Source organism: Vespa velutina, chromosome 5 (genome assembly GCF_912470025.1).
Source record: "Vespa velutina chromosome 5, iVesVel2.1, whole genome shotgun sequence".
Taxonomy (NCBI): Eukaryota; Metazoa; Arthropoda; class Insecta; order Hymenoptera; family Vespidae; genus Vespa; species Vespa velutina.
Genome location: NC_062192.1, coordinates 5,072,513 through 5,092,081, shown reverse-complemented (window position 1 = coordinate 5,092,081; position 19,569 = coordinate 5,072,513). Strand labels below are relative to the sequence as shown.

The window sequence follows — 19,569 nt, the reverse complement described above, 5'->3', positions numbered from 1 at the left end:
CTCTTCCCTTTGTCTCTATCTTTCTTTCTCTTTCTCTCTCTCTCTCTCTCTCTCTTTTTCTTTCTTTCTTTCTTTCTCTCGCAAACAACCGAGATAGATATTTTTCTATCCTATCCTGTTCGCGTAACCGTAACTCGTAATTTGAATAATTTACGCGCGCTTAAATGATCCCTATCTCCGTAGTAAATTTGTGAAAGTCTCACGTTTGAGAGAGGCATAGTATACCGGAGCCGATAAAAACGTAATTTCTCGAGCCTTTACTTCGTGGTTACGGTAAAAAGGAGTAAAGAAAAGTCGAGGTTAGTTCTTTTTCTCTTCTTGAAAGTCCACGAACGATGTTAACTTTTGGGCGTAGTTGATAAAACTTTTCGATCTCAAGATATACGTACGCGGAACGTGAGTGGCCGGTAAAGCCAATCTGTGGCCCGCCATGCGGGACGTGATTTGCACCCAGGATAGTGTCAACTTGTCGTAGTCGTGGCTTTCTTTTGGAAGTTGTTTTCTAATGTCTTCGCTCGAGAATATATTGTCCATATAGAAATAGCTTCTTTGAACGCTGAGCACCATCTCGAGAACCTCCCCCACAGTAGAGAGAGCCCGTTCCCAATAGTCGACTTCCGCTGCGAATGGCTCGACAAATCTACGAACGAAGAATAAATAAAGTTTCAATGTGACCGAAAAGATTTCTTTCTTTCTCTCTTTCTCTCTCTTTCTCTATTGTTTTAGACTTTACAAGTGGGTACCTTGTCGATTTCATCGAAGACAAAAGAACTTGATGATCCTCTAGCGCTTCTACTATATCGTCTATACTTTCCAATTTATAAATACCTTTGGTCTTGTACGGTGTCATCTCTATTGTCATTACTTTCCAAACAGCGTTGATACGCTGCAATCCCTGAAAGATATAAATGCATATTCTATATGTATTCTCTATATTTCCAAAGTCAAAGACTTACCAATTCTATTTCAAGTTCCATCGTTGCACTGTTTGAGATTTCGGCGATCTGTTCAGAGAAATTTTGCATCTGCATGTCGGCAATGGCGTCGAGAGTAAAATCTTCGGACGTCTCGTCGAATTCTCTTGATAAGATGTCCTTGACTTGTCTCCAATGACGTGATCTCATAGCATGATTCTTTAAATCGGTTATCAGTGGCAATGTACGACGAAATTTATCGACTCTAGATCTGTTAAATGTAATATAAATAGAAAGATAGAGAAAAAGAAAGAGTGAGATAAATCTTGTTAAAAGTATACTCGATGTTAGTTTGTGTTCAGTTTGAAATTTGTTGCCAGCCATTCCTACGTCCATTTTAATTCAGACATTCGTGATCATACGTGATTGTAATTTCGACGATGAATGAAATGCTCCGTTCTATGCGCTAAAGTCATGGACAATAAGCGTCAATTATGTGTTTCCCCTTGCTTTTCATCTACTTTTCAGAGTGAAGTATGCTCTGTTTGCTTCGCCCTTCTATTTTCTCATCTGTACGTGATGTACAGTATTTGGCTTTCAAAATGTCGCGGATCGTTCCGTTTATTAAATTTACGCCCGAAATTGTTTATTAAAAATGATCGGTCAAAAGAGAGAGAGAGAGAGAGAGAGAGAGAGAAAAAGAAAATAATTTTCTACATGTCACAATTGATATTCAACAAGAATAAAAATATTTTCGTAAATTTTTAAAAACGACGATAGAACGTCGTCAATTTTTTTGAAGTGAACTTCCATTATACTAAATCACAGTTTTCTTCTTGGTCCATGACCCGTGTTAGCATAAGCTAGTGAACAAGTTCACGATAGCAGCAAGAGAAGAAGAAGAGTTAAGTAGGAACTAGCAAGAGATCCTCGACGTACCTCGTGTGCTCAACGATCTCCCAGTTTCTCTCCTTAAGCTCTCTGCAGAGTCTTGTGAGTTTTCGAAATAGGGCGTTCGCAACTGTGTCCATCTCTTCTATTTCTATCTTCCAAAATTGCTCGTTCTTGTAACGATTCCATGCTTCGTTCCACTCGGCGGTCAGTTTCCAAACAATCTCGATGATCGCTAAGTTCTACGAAAAAAGTTGAAGAATCGAGATAACGATGCACGATGGTTATTAAATTGATCGCGTCCAACGTACTTCCTCGAGTTCTACCAATTCCAAAGAATCTGGTTGACTCAAGCCAAAAATTTTGAGATGTTCTTGAAGCATTTTTTCACGTTCCTTCAATACGTGTATTTCCTTATAAAAGACATTTATCCACGCGAATGCATCTGTACGAAATTAAAATGTTCACGTAAGTTTAAAGAAAAGCTCAATAATACAATAACAATAAAAACAATAGCTTCGTTTACCATCTGTTTGCCAGTCTGACGTAAACGGTCCAGTATCATAATATTTACGGATCAACAACTGCGTATTTTCGTTAAACATAGACAAATCCACGAATAAATTGTTTCTGAATTCCTCCTGTAATGGATTCGTACATTGAGTCAAGAAGATTCTCTTTTATTTAAACTTTTTTTTTTCTTTTTTCTTTATTTTAGCACTTTCTACTCTTACGATGAAGAAAGGCAAGAGCGGAATTTTATTTCGAAAATGGCCGCGAGCAACGTTCCCGAACGAATCACGTACCTTCTTTTCGGATAAAATAACTTCGTAGGAAACAAGTAGCTCCAAGTAGGCAGACCACGATCGGTCGATGTCTTTTACCTTTCTTTTAAATTCAAACGTTGTCGGTACCTCGTATTTTTCTACAATAAGAATTATGCATTCTTCGTTGTTATTAGTTTTTCAAATAAAATGAGACGGCTTTAGAAATAGAAATTATTTCAAATATATTTCATTTGAAAGTATGTGAAATTACGATGAAATTCTTTTCGAGAGAGGCTAAGCTTATCGATTCTTTACTTTCTATGCGAGGGCACATTTAAAGATTTACCCAACATTTCGTAGAACTCCATGATCTTAGGGAATTCTGCCTCCTCCTTCGGAATCTCGGCGTTAAGTCTCTCGAACAACTGCATCGCGAATTGCATACTGATCAGATCCGTTATTTCCTTCGTTATTCTGCGAACGGTTGAATTTATATGCGAGTGTTCTCGGATTAAAAGAAAAAGAAAAAAAAATAAAAAAAAAAAAAAAAAGAAAGAAAAAAAAAAAAAAAAAAGAAAAGAAAAGAGAGAAAAAGAATAAATTCGAACGATCGGATAAGTCAAACTGCTTGCTTGACGTGTGGCTCGGATCGTAAAAATTTTATGTTTATGAACCGCGGAAAATCCATAAAATATGGAATATTTACAACGTGCGTTATCGATCTAGCCACCAGACTACATTTAATATTTTCGTTTGAATATTTTTAATGTATTTTATCTCGTTAATTTATTCTAAACAAAATTGCTAACTTTTTCGTATTTTCAGCGATATATTGATAGATGTGATTGATTTTGTTCTCGGTTACTCGTAACATAAGAGAACTAAGTTTGTGTTGCCAGGTCAAGCATTCCTGTATGATGAAGCCTTTTAAACTATCGCAATTTACTTCGAGAAAATGTATGGTCATTACGGTCTCTTGAAGTTCGACATTGAATCCAATGTTCGCGTAATTGTTAATATCAGAATCAAAAGATGTAGCCGTTGGTTTCAACTTCTCATATCTGTATAAAAAATAAAAGTCAAAATACATGCATTACATTTTACAAAGAATAGATAATATTACGATCATATGTTAAATCGAGATAAGAAAAATAATTACCTATGAATGAAAATATCCTTATTGACTTCCCAGACGTCCTTGAAAGATTCCCACGTTTTAAGATATGTTTTTATTTGGGAAAAACAATGATTCATCTCTGTTAATTCGTAATTTTTATTGTAAAGATATAAGGTTCAAAAAAAGATAAAGAGAAATAAAACAATCAAAAGACCATTGTTAAGCAATTGTTGATAATGATTAAGTTCTTGGTCCTTCTCGTAAGTAGTCCAATAAGATTTTAAATCTTTAATGGGAACATTGAATTTTACGGTTAATCGTTGAATGTCCTTAATCGGTGTTAATAGGTGGTTGAAAATGTTCGATAAGGTTGTGGCGATATCCGACAGGTTTGGTGTGAAGTGTATCTGAACACGGATACATGAACATGTTAGCTTTCAAACGTTCTTGGTCGAAGATCGCTTCTCTTCCCTCCGGTATCGTGATTCACTTGAATCACCGAGGTGGTAAGCCGGAGGGTGAGTAGCACTGGACGTTCGAACAATGTGCACGAAGGGACACAATTATAGTTCTCTCTCTCTCTCTCTCTCTCTCTCTCTCTCTCTTTCTGTGTGGATACCTTATTGTTGAGCAACTCCAGTTGCACCAGTAGAAGAGGAGATGGTCCTGCCGTCCCGTTTCCGTGAAGGGCCTTATACATGACATTCATAGAATTTATAAGGCATAATCTCAGTGTTTTCTGAATTACTATATCGAATTGGGCCAAATATTGTTGCCACTCCTTTAATATCTAAAATTGGAAATATTCTAAATCAATGAATCACACAAATTTATAATACTTATACGCATTCTCATTCCACTGGATATATATAATATCGTAAGCTCAACTCGGATAGTCCATATTTAAAGAAGAGCGTATAAAATTGATGAGCGTGGTTGGATGAGCGAGAGGCTTTATGTATATATATACATATATATGTATATGTATATATATATATATATATATATATATATATATATATATATATATATATATATATGTGAAATCTATGGCTTGGATTCGAGTTATATGAAAGAGGATAATTCATTTTGGTCGTTGTAATCTGGAAAACGGATTTATTCGATGGATTCGGTTGGAGAACGGGGAGAGAGAAAAATTAATACACCCTTTGGCTGGCATTAAAGGGGAACTATAGATTCGATTTAAAAGGATTATTCTCTATTTTTTTTTTTCTCAACGATACATCAAATAGAAGATACATTGACATGTTCCCTTTGTTTATAGCGATAAAAATATAACATAACTTTTCGAATTAATCGAGCTTGCAACGTGACTGCGAAAGTAATTAGATCATTAAAGGATTGATTTGTAATGCGACTTGAAAATATTCAAATATCTACGTTTCTTCTGCCTTTCTTAACTTTATTTATACGTGAAAATTGTCTAAGAAATAATAACGATATCTTATCCATCCGAAGAAATATTTTAAGAGTAATTATAGTCACTGGAAGTTATTTCTGTGTAAAATAATTTCAGTGATCGTTTGCTATGCAATGAAGATGAGTATAGTGTATACACACACACACACACACACACACATATATATATATATATATATATGTATGATACGTAACGTAAAAATAACTCGAAAGTTTAATCTCCGGAGTAAACGCATCAAGCGTCTACGCGAGAGGATCGTATTACGACTACATCGTCGATTTCAACGTTTCTCTTTACGGATCTTCGTCCTTCGTGCTCCTCGCCTCTCCTTTCGTCGAGACGACAATAAAAGTCCCCGTAAGTAGTCGAGAGGTAATCCTCGGAAAGTCCCGCGAGTGCATAAAATCATAAGAAGCGAATTTCAGATCTTTAAGCACTATTACGGTGTCTTAGCGAGCTTTACGAGCGCATAAATTTATAAAGTATCTTCTCGAAATTCTTCGAGGATGTATATGTTCTTTCGTTTTCTTGATACTTAAAGTCTCTTTAAACGACGACGATTTTATCGATTCTTTAACGTACGTTCTACGTGATATTTCTAATTTAACATATTAGAAATACATTATGTTGTTTGTATAATTTGAATACCATGTAGTTGTATCGTACTATTATCGTAATTGTATTATGTTAATCCCAAGGAAAATGAAAAATAAATGAATAGATATCATATCTCAAAAAAGTATCGATTATCTATGACTTACGTCATGGATTACTCCTTTAAATCCGTTGAAGACCACCATGATGTATTGAACTATCATGTTGTACTTTGTAAGTATATTGGCAGTAACCGCATCCCTGAAAAGTTTTAGGGAGTTTCAAAGTTCCATAGTTTCATGCTTCAAAATTGTATGGCTCACCTCACGTTTACAAGTTCCTCCTGCAATTCCGACAAGGTGTACGCATAATTCGGTTTTAACTTGATCATCGACAATTCGCAAATATTCTCGCATATCTTTACTATCTCAGTATTGACTTTCTTATAAACATTAATGAATTCAAAGAGCTGAAAATTTTATTTCTATTTATTTTTCTTTTTCTTTTTTTTCTTTTTTCCTTTTCTTTTTTTTTTTTTTCTTTCTTTTTCATTTTCCTATCTTTCTCAATGACAGTAAATTTTCATAATCGGATAATCCTTTCGAATAACCACGTTCTTTAGATATAGATACAGATTATTTAAAGATAGTTTACTTATGAATGGATGATATGTTAATAAAGCTAATATATCGAGCGTACTTCTTCGTTATGATACATAGAAGATGAAATTAAACCACAATTGGGATGAACGGATGAACTTGTACATAAAGTAGCATAAATGGAATCGTTAAAGCTTACATTTCTGGCTTGATCGTAGCAATCTTCAATGTAATTTTCGATGTTCTCCGTGTTCCATGTTAGTCTATTTAAGCTAGGATTGATCTGTCCGTCGACCCTCCGGATTAATTCTCGAAACAGTTCACGTTCTCTGTCGGACAATGCTGAAAAATGAAAATGTCGTTTATCATTTCGTACGTGGGATTCCTCGTGAGTAAAAGATATTACATTTAAGAATCTTTAGCTCTTTTTATCTTCATCCAAACTTTTTTTTCTTTAATTATAATCTTCGATTGATCAAAACGAATCATCATTTGCAGGGATACTTACACTTTCTAGTATAGATTCCATTAAGACAGATTTCAAATATAATTAATCCGATAGCTTGGGAGAACGATTTAATTTATCACTTTCAACGATTCAATTTATCAGAAAATGTAATTATTCTTTAAGCAATAAAATGATAGAAAAAAGAAAAATGATAAAAATTTTTGTTTTGTTTCAAATGATAAAAGAATAAATAAATCATTTGTAAAAAAATATTATAACTCACGATTTTTCTATTTACGATTAATTAATTTATCCAATGTTACATTATCTTCGTTCTATTTATCATTTTATTTTTATTCGAAATAAATTTTATATATCTGTATTAACCAATCGAAAATTTTCAAATACGATTGATAGATTAACAAATGATCGTAAATTAAAGAGGAAATAATTATGAACGATCAACCAACCTTGTATGATTTTGTTGTAAGTATAGATCACTGCAAGGATACCTTCGTAAGTAAAAAAGATTATGTCCTTTTTAACATGTATAACAGTCATTTGGATCGGTATATGGAATCGAAGGTTTATCCAACTATCGCATTCTCGGCAAAGGTTTAATATAAAAGAATCCATATTACAGTCGAGTAACAGGGGGAATTCTGCATGATGTTTTATTAAGTATCGATCGAGACGAGTGCGTGGATTTTCACCAGATTCTTCGATCCACTCGTTATGGAGATTCTTTATTAAGTCTTCGATTGACTTTATAAGGATTTCGCACTGATTGAAGATCTCAAATTTCATGGAACAATATGGCATCCATTCGGCTTCTTCCATCATTTTTTTCATTCTTTTCAAATTATATGCTTTTTGTTCCAGGGCCAATGCTTTGCCGGAGTAATGCGGCATCATCGATGAGTATTTTTGTTTATAATTTAAGATATCTTGCTTTGTAAACTGAATATCATTGTTGAACATTTTCCATACCTGATGGAATTGTTAGAGTTTTTATCAAAATGTATCTATAGAATATAGACTATTAAGATGCGTGTGCATTGTGCAATAAAGATAGATACATTGTAGAAAGTTATAACTTAGATGAGTTAAAAGTAATATGAATTTGTGTTATCAATTTCTATAATTTTAATATATCTTATATTATTTCTTTTTCTTTTTTTTTATATTTATTCCTTATGGTGACCATTTAGGGGATTAATAAATTTTAAATATATTTATATATTACATATTACATTTTCGAATTGTTTTATAGCTACGTTTATTAGTTTTCGAAATTCCAATTGCAATGTTTAACTTTGAAAATCTTGTTTCTAAGTTCGAGTTCGCTCTCGAAACTCGCTTACCTCCATAGTCTTATTATTGAAGAGCTCCTGTAGTTCCTCTCTGTTCATATAATTGTAAAATCCATGGAGATTCTCGATACCCTCTTGCACGTTGTTCATGTCGACGAAGACGGTTGCTATCAAGTTCTCGATTATTATCTCCAATTCTCTGACTTCGTTGCGAAAGACAGACATAATGTTCTGCCAGGCGACGTGCAGCACATCGAATATTTTATGAGAGTTTACTTCGATTTTCTGTAAACTCTCGAGAAAGAGTCTTTCGATCTTTTGACAGGCTCTACCGTGTTCTTCTCCCTTGGTTCCAACAAACTTTGGTCTTAGAATGTTAGTTGTTTCGTCCATTCTATGAAATAATAAAAAATACATTCTTCTCTTTGATTTACCGTAAGTCGTAGAAATTGATATTCGAATAATTTTTAAATTAAAATAAAAAATTGTGTTTTTTTTCCTTTTTTTTTTATATCTGAATAGATTTAAAGAAATGAAGAATTAAAGAAAAATAGAAATTCAAATGTATCTATTAAAAATTCAGATATACAGTTTAAAAAAAATTTTTTTTTTTTTCTTTTTCTTTTTTAATCAACGTTATCCGACACCTGGCAAAGTCTATCATCGCATTGCAGATGACTATCATGTCTTGGCATCTTTCGATAAAAACATTTATATGATAAAAAATGTTATCGATGTCTAATTCCCATGGATATTCGGTGTACATATTATGGGCATTTGAAATCTGTAAAATAATAATTTAATTATATCATCGTGGTAATAAAATTTGAAAGAGATTATAACTACAATCAGATTTTATTTTCGTTTTCGCTCGACTAGCAACATAAAGTTCAACTTATTTATTTCCTCAGTAGTTTCTCACGTTTTATTATAATCACGGCATAGATACCGTCATAGGTTTGTCACCATAAAACTTAGTTTTATAGTCGTCTACCTATATATTTTCTTGAGGAAACTCGAAAAAGAGCAACGTATTACTCGCACAGAAGAATTTCACTCGTTATCGCGTTATGCGAAAAGGGAAAGCCTAACTCAGCGTTATTGCACCTTTCGGTTAACGCGAAAACTTATACCTACATTGTCTAAACTACTTCTACCTTCCTAAAGAAAAGTTAAACGAGAATACAGAAGAAGGAGTCCTCACTCTTCACAGCTTCTTAAGATTAACTTATATACTCTTTTAAAGTTACACGAATATTTCCAATCTTTCCGATAGCATAGCGATTTTAAAATGATATTAATATCTTTCGTTTCATCAAATGATATTTCGAATTCGACTGAGGCAAGTATGTACATACGTGCATATATGGAAACAGAATGCATTCAAATATGTTATATGATCGAAAAGCAATTAATCCATTTTAGTAAAATAAATGTAAAAAATATAAGAAATGTAAAATATATTTTTTACGTGTGGATCTTTGTTTTCGAAAAAAAGAGAAAAATAATTTTATAAATCTCTTTTTGGTACACGAATCCATTTATTTAATTATACAATCCCATTTAACGTATTTTTTTCTACTATATCATTTTTCATTCTTCAACAACAATTTCCATGACATGAGATGCAATAAGCTCTTAATGCATTTACCTATCCGTGATTTTACTGAATTATATGACATACAATAAGCTTTGAATGTATTTGCTCGTGACACGTATATAGCATAATTTTAAATGTACAATTTTAATGTATAATGACTTTTATTAACTTCAGTGTAAATTTTACCTTTAAGGATCAACTTTTCGATTATCGTAATGATTACGAATAAGTTCCTATTTTCTTATATCATTATTCATTGTTACTCGTATTAGTTTTATACATTAAATGTACGGGATCATAAAGATATTTGGACATCTTCTGATATTAAATAGTTTTTTCGACATTGGTCAATGAGTAACAACGAAAAGTCATTCTTTTAATTTTTTTAATTCTTCCCGGACTTCATATAGCATATTAATTTCTTCGCATCTACTAAAAAATTCAAAGTACTTTGTCCAATATAGAAGAAATTATTCCACTCAAAAAAGTGTCCGCATATTTTTGTGATCCACTGTAATTGCCAAAGGATCATATTTCTGTATTCAGAGAAAGAAAAATGAGGATTCCGTGATTTATTACAATCCAGTTTTATAACGAATGTAAATTTTGTACGAAGCTTTTGTAGAAGCAATTTAGTTGTCTTTTTTCAAAAATTTTCATGTTTTAAAGATTACCGATATTCGTAAGAATAAATAAAATCAAATAATATAGTAATATACTTTACGTAAAATTTTAATATTATTCAAACACACAGGATGTGTGAATATAATTTGGATATGATTTATCTTAATAAAAAAAATTTGTTCGTATGTATTTACTTGAATATAAAGTTTCTTGTACTCTTCGCAAACACGAATACAATCGGAGAACATTTGGATGCTGGCACGAGTTTTCCCTTTGAATACTTGCCGAAGGTCGATTAAGTTCCGACAGTTTATAATGATATCGTTGCTCAATGTAGTGAACAGATTAGTCATTTTCTCGGTGGTATTGTAGTAAGGCGAATTTAACCAGATAGTTCTACAGAGATGTATAATTTTCGGTAGAATCGGAGTTAATCCTTCTGGTGTTGTGCATTGCTTTAATTTCCTGCAAGGTTCCTTCAGAAGTGACAAATACTCGATGTTCGATCTAGCTTTAATGATTCCCAATTCTATGTCTTCTCGTAATGTGAGAAATTGATCCACATAAGTTGATTGAGTTAACATTAATATATTTATGATACGTTCAACCATATGCTTGTGAACTTGATAATTTAATCCATAGAGATTATCGTCTAGGAACAAAGTAAAGGAACAGCCATATTAGATTATGATAATCAAGTAACACGAAACTATCGATTTCATCATCCTGACAGCCGAACGAATACAATTTATGGTATTTCTATGGTTTACTTTTTAATACGTAATTTTCTCAATTATAGAATAATGGTTAGCATTAGAGATTTTCCTTTATAATAGAAAAAAAAAGAAAAAAAAAAAAAAAAATCAAAAATAAAATTCCAGTCATATCGATCGTTAAAGAGATTAATCGAGATAAGTAGCAGGGATTTATCAAATTATTACTCACATCTATAGATCCAGAAATCGTATTCGTCATCAAGGGAAAGAAGTTGTTGCAGATCTGTTTCTTCCTCATCGATGAGGGTTAGTTTGATTTGAGTGGTCCAATGACTCACCACATTCTCGAGCTGTTTAACTAAATCCTTATCGGTGCTGCCTTTCTCGGCGGTGAGCTCTTTACTTAAGACAGGTACATATATCACAGTTAAGCCCAGCATTTTGTACGTGAAATCGGTCAAGTTGAATAGAAAGGCGTGCATGTTGGTGAAAAAGTCCATTTTCACGCATGTATTTCGACGAGTCATCGGTTAAGGAAGACAAATAAAGTTTGAAAAGAGATTGACATAGGTTGGCATATCTAATTATCTCTATCGACATTTCTATGTATTATGAAGGTCTTCATTCTAACAGAGATCCTTTTTTACTACGAGAGAATCTTTTTTACGGATAAAAATATACAATATCAATCGCGATCGCTCGATGTAATTTTTTACAAAACGAACGTACTATATTTTTCAATGCTTGAAAAAAAAATCGAAGAAAAGTGATATCACCAAAACATATTCTTTGAAAATTCCTCTTTGATCGTAGGAGTACCGTCGACTATTTTATTTAAACGAAAATTCTGAATCAATATCAATTAAAAAAAAGAAAAAAAAAAAAAAAAAAAAAAAAAAAAGAAAAAAAAAAAAACAGAAAAAAAACAAAAAAAAACAAAAAAAAAAGAAAAGAAAAGAAAGAAAGAAAAGAAAAAAAAGGAAAGAAAAACGAGAAAAAAGAAAACTTGTATAAACCAAGAAAAGTCTTTTACCGAGAGAAATATAGAAATAGAATAAAAGGGAAAGCATAAACTGTACGAATTCAATCAAATTCTCTACTTCAGAATCCATTAGAAATAACGAATTGCATTTCGTCCAAATGCAACGCAATCGTTTCGAACTCAGCGACTGTAGTAATTTCGTTCACGTACGTGAGCAAACATCGACGTTGAATTTACCGGCGCCGAGTTGGGCAGTGCATTTAGCCGAAAATTATGGTAATAATAACTTCGCTTGGTACGCTCTTTCTCTGTCCCTGTGTGTCGTCTCTTTCCTCCCGTAGTCCCCACCGAGTGCAACATCGAACTGCTTCCACTGCAAGCTTCTGCGCAGGAACATTGGACTCCAACACGTGGGGAGTTCTCGGCAGAGCTCATGAGGTTCCGAAAACTTTGCTCGCGCGTTTTAGTAACGGGATTGCGAGTGAAGTTACAAATTCACTTGGTAATGTCATCACGTCAGATTGTTATGACCTTAAGCCGAAGCGAGTGCGGTCCGCGTATCCATGTGATCGCCCTTGGCATCGGTGCGACGCTAATCTAGAGAAACTACTGCAACTACTTCCATCCGCCCGCGCTTACTCTCCCGCGCTGTTTGCAACTGACCGAAACTGCCTGGAAGTTAACGATTAGGACCTTACCTCTCTTTTATTATTCTTTCCTTTTCCATACTATTTTCCTTATTTCCTTTCTTTTTATTATTTCCAGATAGTATATCTATTTAGTTAGTTAAACCGACTTTCTTACGATTAAAAATATTTTTCGTTTTATACGAACGTTAAACCATACGAGAAGAATGGCTGGTAAACTACCGGAAGGACATTTACATGGTAGAAGTTAAATTTGATTCTTCCTCAGATGAAGGTATTCTTGCTTATCGGAAGAATCGGCGTTCTGGCTTCGAGCATTTAATTAAACTTTCACGTGGCACGTGTCGTTCGTTGAAGGATCGTAAAACTTTCTATGCTGAATTTCTTTCTCTTTCGCTTTCCCCCACCCCTCTCTCTCTCTCTCTCTCTCTCTCTCTATCTCTCCGTTCGTATATCGAAGCTTAGCGATTCATTCGTCTTGTCTCAACATTTCAAAGATATTCCGAAGTGCGAGTTATTCGCCGACGAAATTTTCGGAAAATTAATTCCAAAGGAAAAATAAATAAACAAGTAGATAAAATAAAAAAGGAAAAGGATACTTTCGGGCCAGGTCTCGATTTTGGAAAAGATCGGTGATAGAACATTTTGAACAATGTTGAGAATATAATGTTCGACGTTCCAATTGAACGAACCAAACGCAATGGTGTCATGGAAGTTGTCCAAGCGAAATATCTCGTTAGGTTTTCGGACGAAGTAGCAGAGCTCGTATACCGGTGTCAACGGAAAAGACAGTAAGGCTGTTGGTATATTGCTCCTAGCTTCGTAGTATATGCAGAGCACGCGGTGCTTTGGGTTTTCAAAGAACTCTTGAATAATCAGATGACACTGATACGTCCAATCCTTCTTCGACAATCCACTCAGTGTCGTCATACCTTTTACACGGTGTACCTTAGCCAACGTTGAAAATCTGAGTAGAGTGAGGATAATTCGTATTCGAGAAGCGTAGACTATTTAAGATTCTTCGAGGATTAAGAACTTTTCTCTCGAAAAACTGCGAGCTCATTCTCCCTCCCTCCCTCCCTCCCTCCCTCCTCTCTCTCTCTCTCTCTCTCTCTCTCTCTCTCTCCTTCATTCTGAACGTTAAAAGAAAACTGTGAGAGGGAGGAAGAGATAGATAGATAGATTGAAAAGGCAGAATGAACGAACGTGTTTAATGGAAACGCAATTAAAATGATATTGAAGGATCGTTAAGATCGGCCACTTTCGAATAAGAAATTCGAGAAAAGTTTTTAACTGTCTCTTTACGAACGATCTCGCCTCTAACGATTTTATTCGACGCAAACTATTCGCCGACGTTTGAGATTTTTCGATATTCTCAGTCGTTTGTAACGTAGAGACACATCTTCTTCGCTCTCTTTCTCTATTTCTCTCAATCTTTCTCAGTTCTTTCTCAAAGTAGTGTAAGGCACTCACCAATTCATTCAATTCTTCACTCGTATAGTCCGCTCTTAATTCTGCCTCGACCTCCTTTTCTTCGTCTCCTTCTGCAATTAATTTAACTTTCAATTCATCTAGATCCTAAATCACGAGAAACGGAGGTCATAAAATCGTCGGGAAGTTTAATTGAGAAATTTAAAGATTCTGCTCTGTGTTCGCTCGCTCGCTCGCTTACTCGCAAAGATGCGGGGTTTCTTTGTATGGGACGAAAAAAGACGAAGGTCTAAGGGTTTCGTAAATAAAAAGGACAGTTTGAACTGAGAAAGGAAACAAATTCTACGAACGCACGGATCGTTCGTTAGTCGTCGATTGGAAAGGCGTCTGCTGCGATGGGTCCTCCTAAATCGAAGAGGAGAGTTAAATCGAAGGCATTCGTTCTAGGAATCTCTCTTCTCCGTACCGATATCATTCTCCCTCTCTCTCTCTCTTTCTCCCTCTCCCTCTCCCTTTCGCTTCGTCTTCTTTCTTCTTTTCTTTCACCTGACATCCCAGTCTCGTTTTCTCTTTCTCTCTCTCTCTCTCTCTCTCTCTCCCTCCTTCTCTTTTTCTTTCTTTCTTTCTTTCTTGCTTCCTTTTTAACCTATCACGATTTTACCCTTAGCCGATTTAATAGGAACGATAAATCGCGGAGAGCTACTAAATCGATGGAAAAGGAAACACGTCGGTCGACGGAGAATCGAGACGAGAGCACAAGGATACGTTGCCGTGATTTATCCTTTACTATGATAGAGAACACATTATGCGAATTCTCGCTATATCTGGTTTTATCTCTAAGAAGACTTATCAATGTCACTCATTGTGATATAAAAAGAGAAGAAGAAAATAAATATTCTTTCTTTTCACTTGGATAGTTACCGAATTGGATATGGTGTACCATGTACACGATTCTTTTCAAATTTTCTAATTATTTTTCCTAATAGTTTGAACTAAAAATAAAAATAATTTAAGGCAAATTGATTCTATTAAAAAGTTTTTAATCGAAAGAGATATTTAATAATTTAAAATTATATAGTTATATGTATAGACGTTAAAAATATATCAAATAAATATTCGTGTTATTACGATCCTCTGTATCAAAGATATACACGATCTTTGAGAGATCAACGATCGATACTTTGATTCATGATTTATTTTCAATTCATTAAACGTCGAGTCGAATTCTAAAAATTTATTTAAATCAGCGTTACCTTTATGCTACGAAAGTATCGAGAATACATCCGTTTATTTATTGACTTGCCGATTGCCATGCCGAGTTTTGAGAATTTATTTAGGTCAACGATACTCTTATAATATGTTAGATACGCATATCGTAAACACATGTATTTATTATTGACTCAATGAGTAGAATTTTGAAAATGTATAGAGGTCAATGATACTTAAACGTGGCATCTGTTACATTTGTCTAACATTGACGTGTTGAGTCAAATTCCAAGAATTTATTTTAGGTCAGCAATATCCTTATTTGGCGTGTATTGAAAAGGTACTTGTTTTTTTTCATCGTTTCAACAAATCGAATTTGTTCGAATTAAAGTAGGTCAGTATTCATTACACGTGTAAAAAGTTTAAACTTTTCTCTTGTTTCGACGAGGCCCATTCGTTTACGTTTATATCTTAACGTTAAAGAAAATCGATAAGAGAAAAAAAAAAATAGTATTTATGTTTTCTTTTTAAGAGATATAAAGCGTTGAGGATAAAATAAAAGTAACCATTATAAAAGCTATAATATTAGATTTATATATTTAATATTAGATTTTAATCGAATTGAAAAAAAAAAAAAAAAAAGAGAGAAAAAAAAACAATTCTTGCCATCGGCTAAACTTTTATACCAAAATAATTCTTTTAAAGGTACTCTTTCGTTAAGTACTTTAACAAATCCGAAAATCTATTGGAAAAATGAATTCTCTCGGATATATCCGAGGTTGCTTCGAGAGACGTTTGCGTAGGAAAAACGGTTCGATAAAAACATGAAAAATTTTAGAATTTTTATTTTTATACTCTTTCTGATTTTCACCGACGAGAAACGTTGAATTTTTTAAAAGCAACGACAGATTCTCATTATATGGTAACAGAATATGTACGACATGTATAGTGTCATAGTAGTGAGGTAAACTTGAACGCGTCCTGATTACAGCGCGTAACGATCGGGCTCGATCATATGACATTTCCGCAAAATGTTGGAAAATTTAGCAGGCACTGGGCTTCTCGCATCTACCTTCGTGTTATGCGGTCGTGGTTAAACGCTCGTGCATCGGTTAACGTGTCTGGATAACTGATGTTGTGAGTTTGACTTGTAGCTGTCTGCAGATCGTTCCCAATTATTCCCTTTCCTCCCTTTAACCCCTTACCCCTTATATCATGATAAACATCCTTGAAATCATTGAGTTTATTTCACATTGAAATACAACATGATATGAACTTCGTTTTCTTTCTTTCTTTTTTTTCTTTTTTTTTTTTAAACATTTTAACGATCAACAATATTTTTATGCTGTTTCCTTTTTTTATTTTGATTTGAAATAATGTAAGACTGTGATATAAACTATATAATCTGCTGACGTTTCATTTTAACTGACTTTTCAATTTATTTTGATTTTTCAAAAGATAATCGAAAAAACTGAAAAATTCCAAAATAAAATTGAGCGGAGATATTTTTTGTAAAAAAAAAAAAAAAAAAAAAAAAAAAAAAAAAAGAAAAAAAAAAGAAAAAAAAAGAAAAAAAAAAAGAAAAAAAAATATTAGTTTGTAAAATTAAAGATAAAAAGAAATTATTTTAAATTATATTAATTATAGATATTTTTTTTTTTTTTTTTTAATGGGATCTTAAATTATCTCCAACAAAAAATATATATATATATATATTATATATCTTGGAGTGTAGAGGAGCAAGTAACTCTATTAATAACAAAATAAGAATTCGTGGCAAGGTTATCTTAAGGATCTATATAACTTATTAGTTCAAAGCAACCACCTAGAAAGCGAGAGACCTGCATTTGAGTCTTGGTATAGACCCTAGAGCTCACCTTTTCTTTTTTTTTTTACGAATCTTACATATATAGGATAAAAATAGACGAAAAGGAAAAGTATATATATATATATATATACATATACAGAGTTTTAATGCCTTAAGGATCCGTGTGTGGTTTGCTATAAATTTAAGGTCGCTAAATTTCATATAAATTAAAAGTACTCTGCAACGACCTCTACTAATGGGTTTTATATAAAACAACATTTGAAACTACATCTTCGCCGCAAGAGAAAAGTGAAATGAAAAGAAATTACTTAGAAACATAAATTTGCATCTCCAAGATTCGCTAGCATTAAAAAAAGCTAATACGTTATTTTCACGGCCTCAAATATGTGAAAGAAAATAATTCGAAACTTAAAGATTATATCGATTATTCGAATCGAGTCGATGTAAGAAACGTTTGATAAATATTTCCGATCGATACCCGAAAGATCTTCGTTAAAAACTTTTAATAATTATCGATAGAAGGATCTTATCGTCGGAGGATCAATGTGTTAGATGAAGTGCGACTTTAATTGTGCGCGGACAGTTTCTATAGCCAAAATTCGGTATGCTTTCAGAGGGTAGACGCATTTGGAGTAACACGAACCGAGGTACGGTACGGTTCGCGGTCACGTAGTACATACATATATAGGTTACTGCTTTATCTAGTTTATCTACTTTGGAAGCGGTGCAAGTACTGAGAGAACTCGCGCGTGGACGAATTAGGTTCATTTTCCAACGGCCAAGTGGATTTCCCTTCTCCTTCCCCTTCTCTCCCCTTCCCTTCGCCCCTCCCCTCCCCTCCTCTGGGAAAAGCGGTTTGGTATGAGGAAGAAATTACCATAATCTAAGAGACAAATTAGAAACTCGTCCTCTGGAGGAAGGGAAAACTCGTAGGAGGAGGTGGAAGTGAAGGTGGTGGTGGTACTACCGAAGGAAAGCAAGTCGATTAATCGAGGAGAAGCGGTCGCGTTAGTCGTGACATTGCATAATTCAAAGGTATACTCTCGTTTTAACGTCGATCGTAACTTAATCGTCCGGATTTAATTCGGCACGACTCTGAGGACTGTTTGAGAGATAGCTTTTACGTTGGTCATTTAACGCATCTTGACGATAGTGATCTCATTGATGGCAATTGTTGAGGAGTCAATCGCGGATTAAATAAAGAATGGTTGCGGCGAGGGATGGAAAGAGAGAGAGATGAAATAAAAAGAAAGAGAGAGAGAGAGAGAGAGAGAGAGGGGCGAGGGGTAGGGGAGAGGAGCGAAATAAAGAAATAAAGAAAGAGAATATGCGGATTTTGAAAGAAACCTTCGAATATCATAGAGGGAGAGAGAGAGAGAGAGAGAGACAGGGAGAGAAAGGAGATTTGATGAATTCGTCAAAAGGAATGAATTTCGACGGAATAAAAAATATGAAACAATAAGAGAAAAAGAAAGAAAGAGAAGGAGGAAGGGAAAGAGAGAGAGAGAGAGAGAGAGAGAGAAAGAGGGAGAGAGAGAGAGAGAGAGAGAGAAACGTTAAACGTAAAAAAAGAATTTCATGATAAGAAGAGAGAAAAGGTGGCGAGCGAGCTTAGAGCCTTTAATATTTTTCTCGTAAATCTTACTGCCTTCCTCCTCGTCGGTGGACTCAGCGTCCAAGTACTCTCTGTACGGGTCTGGGACCGGCTTATCTTTAACTTTATCTTTCCGTCTTTGCATTTTATTGACGGCTCTGCTCGGCTGGCCTCGGCACTTCTAACCGCTCGAGCGGTTCGTGTGCAGCTGATTTATGCGTTCCGCCCGACTGTTATACTTGCGTCTCGAGATCTCGACTTTGAAAATCGTCGACTTGTCCGCAAGAAAATTATGCCTACTCTTACGTACTATTCTTATTCCCTTTCGATGATATAGGTTAAAACCTTGTAAACGTCCTTTTGATAATCGTCAATTGTTTTTAAATAATTTTTAGATGTCAATCGATCGAAATCGTAGAAAAATATCGATGTTAAAGATGATCGTGAAATATCTTCATTGTAAATAAAAAATATTTTTTATCGATCCCATTATCAATCCCCTTTTAAATTTCAAAATAATATTCAAGAATTTTATTGAAAAATCTAATAAAACGAGCATAAAAATAAAAAGGAAAAAAGGTGTTATATTAACGCGTCAGGGTTGTAAGTTGAACGATTTTACAAGTATAATATCGAACGAGTTCGTTCGAGAATTTCGTGGAAAATAAACTCACGTTTATCTTACGTCGGTGAATGAATTATTCAGATTCAACGGGGTCGCAGAGCGTTTGTCATTGAACATTCTTTCTCGTTAATACTTACGAGCCAATATTCATTTGACGAACGTAAACATGTCAAACGAAAAGACGTGGATATGCAAAGGAACATACTCGTAATGTGCATAATTACGAAGTATA

At 34.0% G+C, this 19,569-nt stretch overlaps 1 protein-coding gene across 1 annotated transcript in view; it reads right to left on the bottom strand.

The window, feature by feature from the left end:
- LOC124949418 (dynein axonemal heavy chain 2) overlaps window positions 1-19,569 on the bottom strand; it is a 75,813-nt gene that overhangs the window by 21,010 nt on the left and 35,234 nt on the right. Inside the window, exons 2-21 of the mRNA XM_047494419.1 lie at window positions 11,254-11,426; window positions 10,503-10,960; window positions 8,732-8,868; window positions 8,136-8,478; window positions 7,242-7,761; window positions 6,523-6,665; window positions 6,048-6,193; window positions 5,892-5,985; window positions 4,309-4,479; window positions 3,904-4,096; window positions 3,732-3,861; window positions 3,382-3,633; window positions 2,919-3,046; window positions 2,612-2,730; window positions 2,332-2,446; window positions 2,117-2,250; window positions 1,854-2,047; window positions 957-1,185; window positions 744-895; window positions 390-640 (exon numbers count right to left, since the gene is read on the bottom strand). Of these exons, the coding sequence (XP_047350375.1) occupies window positions 390-640; window positions 744-895; window positions 957-1,185; window positions 1,854-2,047; window positions 2,117-2,250; window positions 2,332-2,446; window positions 2,612-2,730; window positions 2,919-3,046; window positions 3,382-3,633; window positions 3,732-3,861; window positions 3,904-4,096; window positions 4,309-4,479; window positions 5,892-5,985; window positions 6,048-6,193; window positions 6,523-6,665; window positions 7,242-7,761; window positions 8,136-8,478; window positions 8,732-8,868; window positions 10,503-10,960; window positions 11,254-11,426 (4,082 nt within the window). The remainder of the gene's footprint in view (window positions 1-389; window positions 641-743; window positions 896-956; window positions 1,186-1,853; window positions 2,048-2,116; window positions 2,251-2,331; window positions 2,447-2,611; window positions 2,731-2,918; window positions 3,047-3,381; window positions 3,634-3,731; window positions 3,862-3,903; window positions 4,097-4,308; window positions 4,480-5,891; window positions 5,986-6,047; window positions 6,194-6,522; window positions 6,666-7,241; window positions 7,762-8,135; window positions 8,479-8,731; window positions 8,869-10,502; window positions 10,961-11,253; window positions 11,427-19,569) is intronic.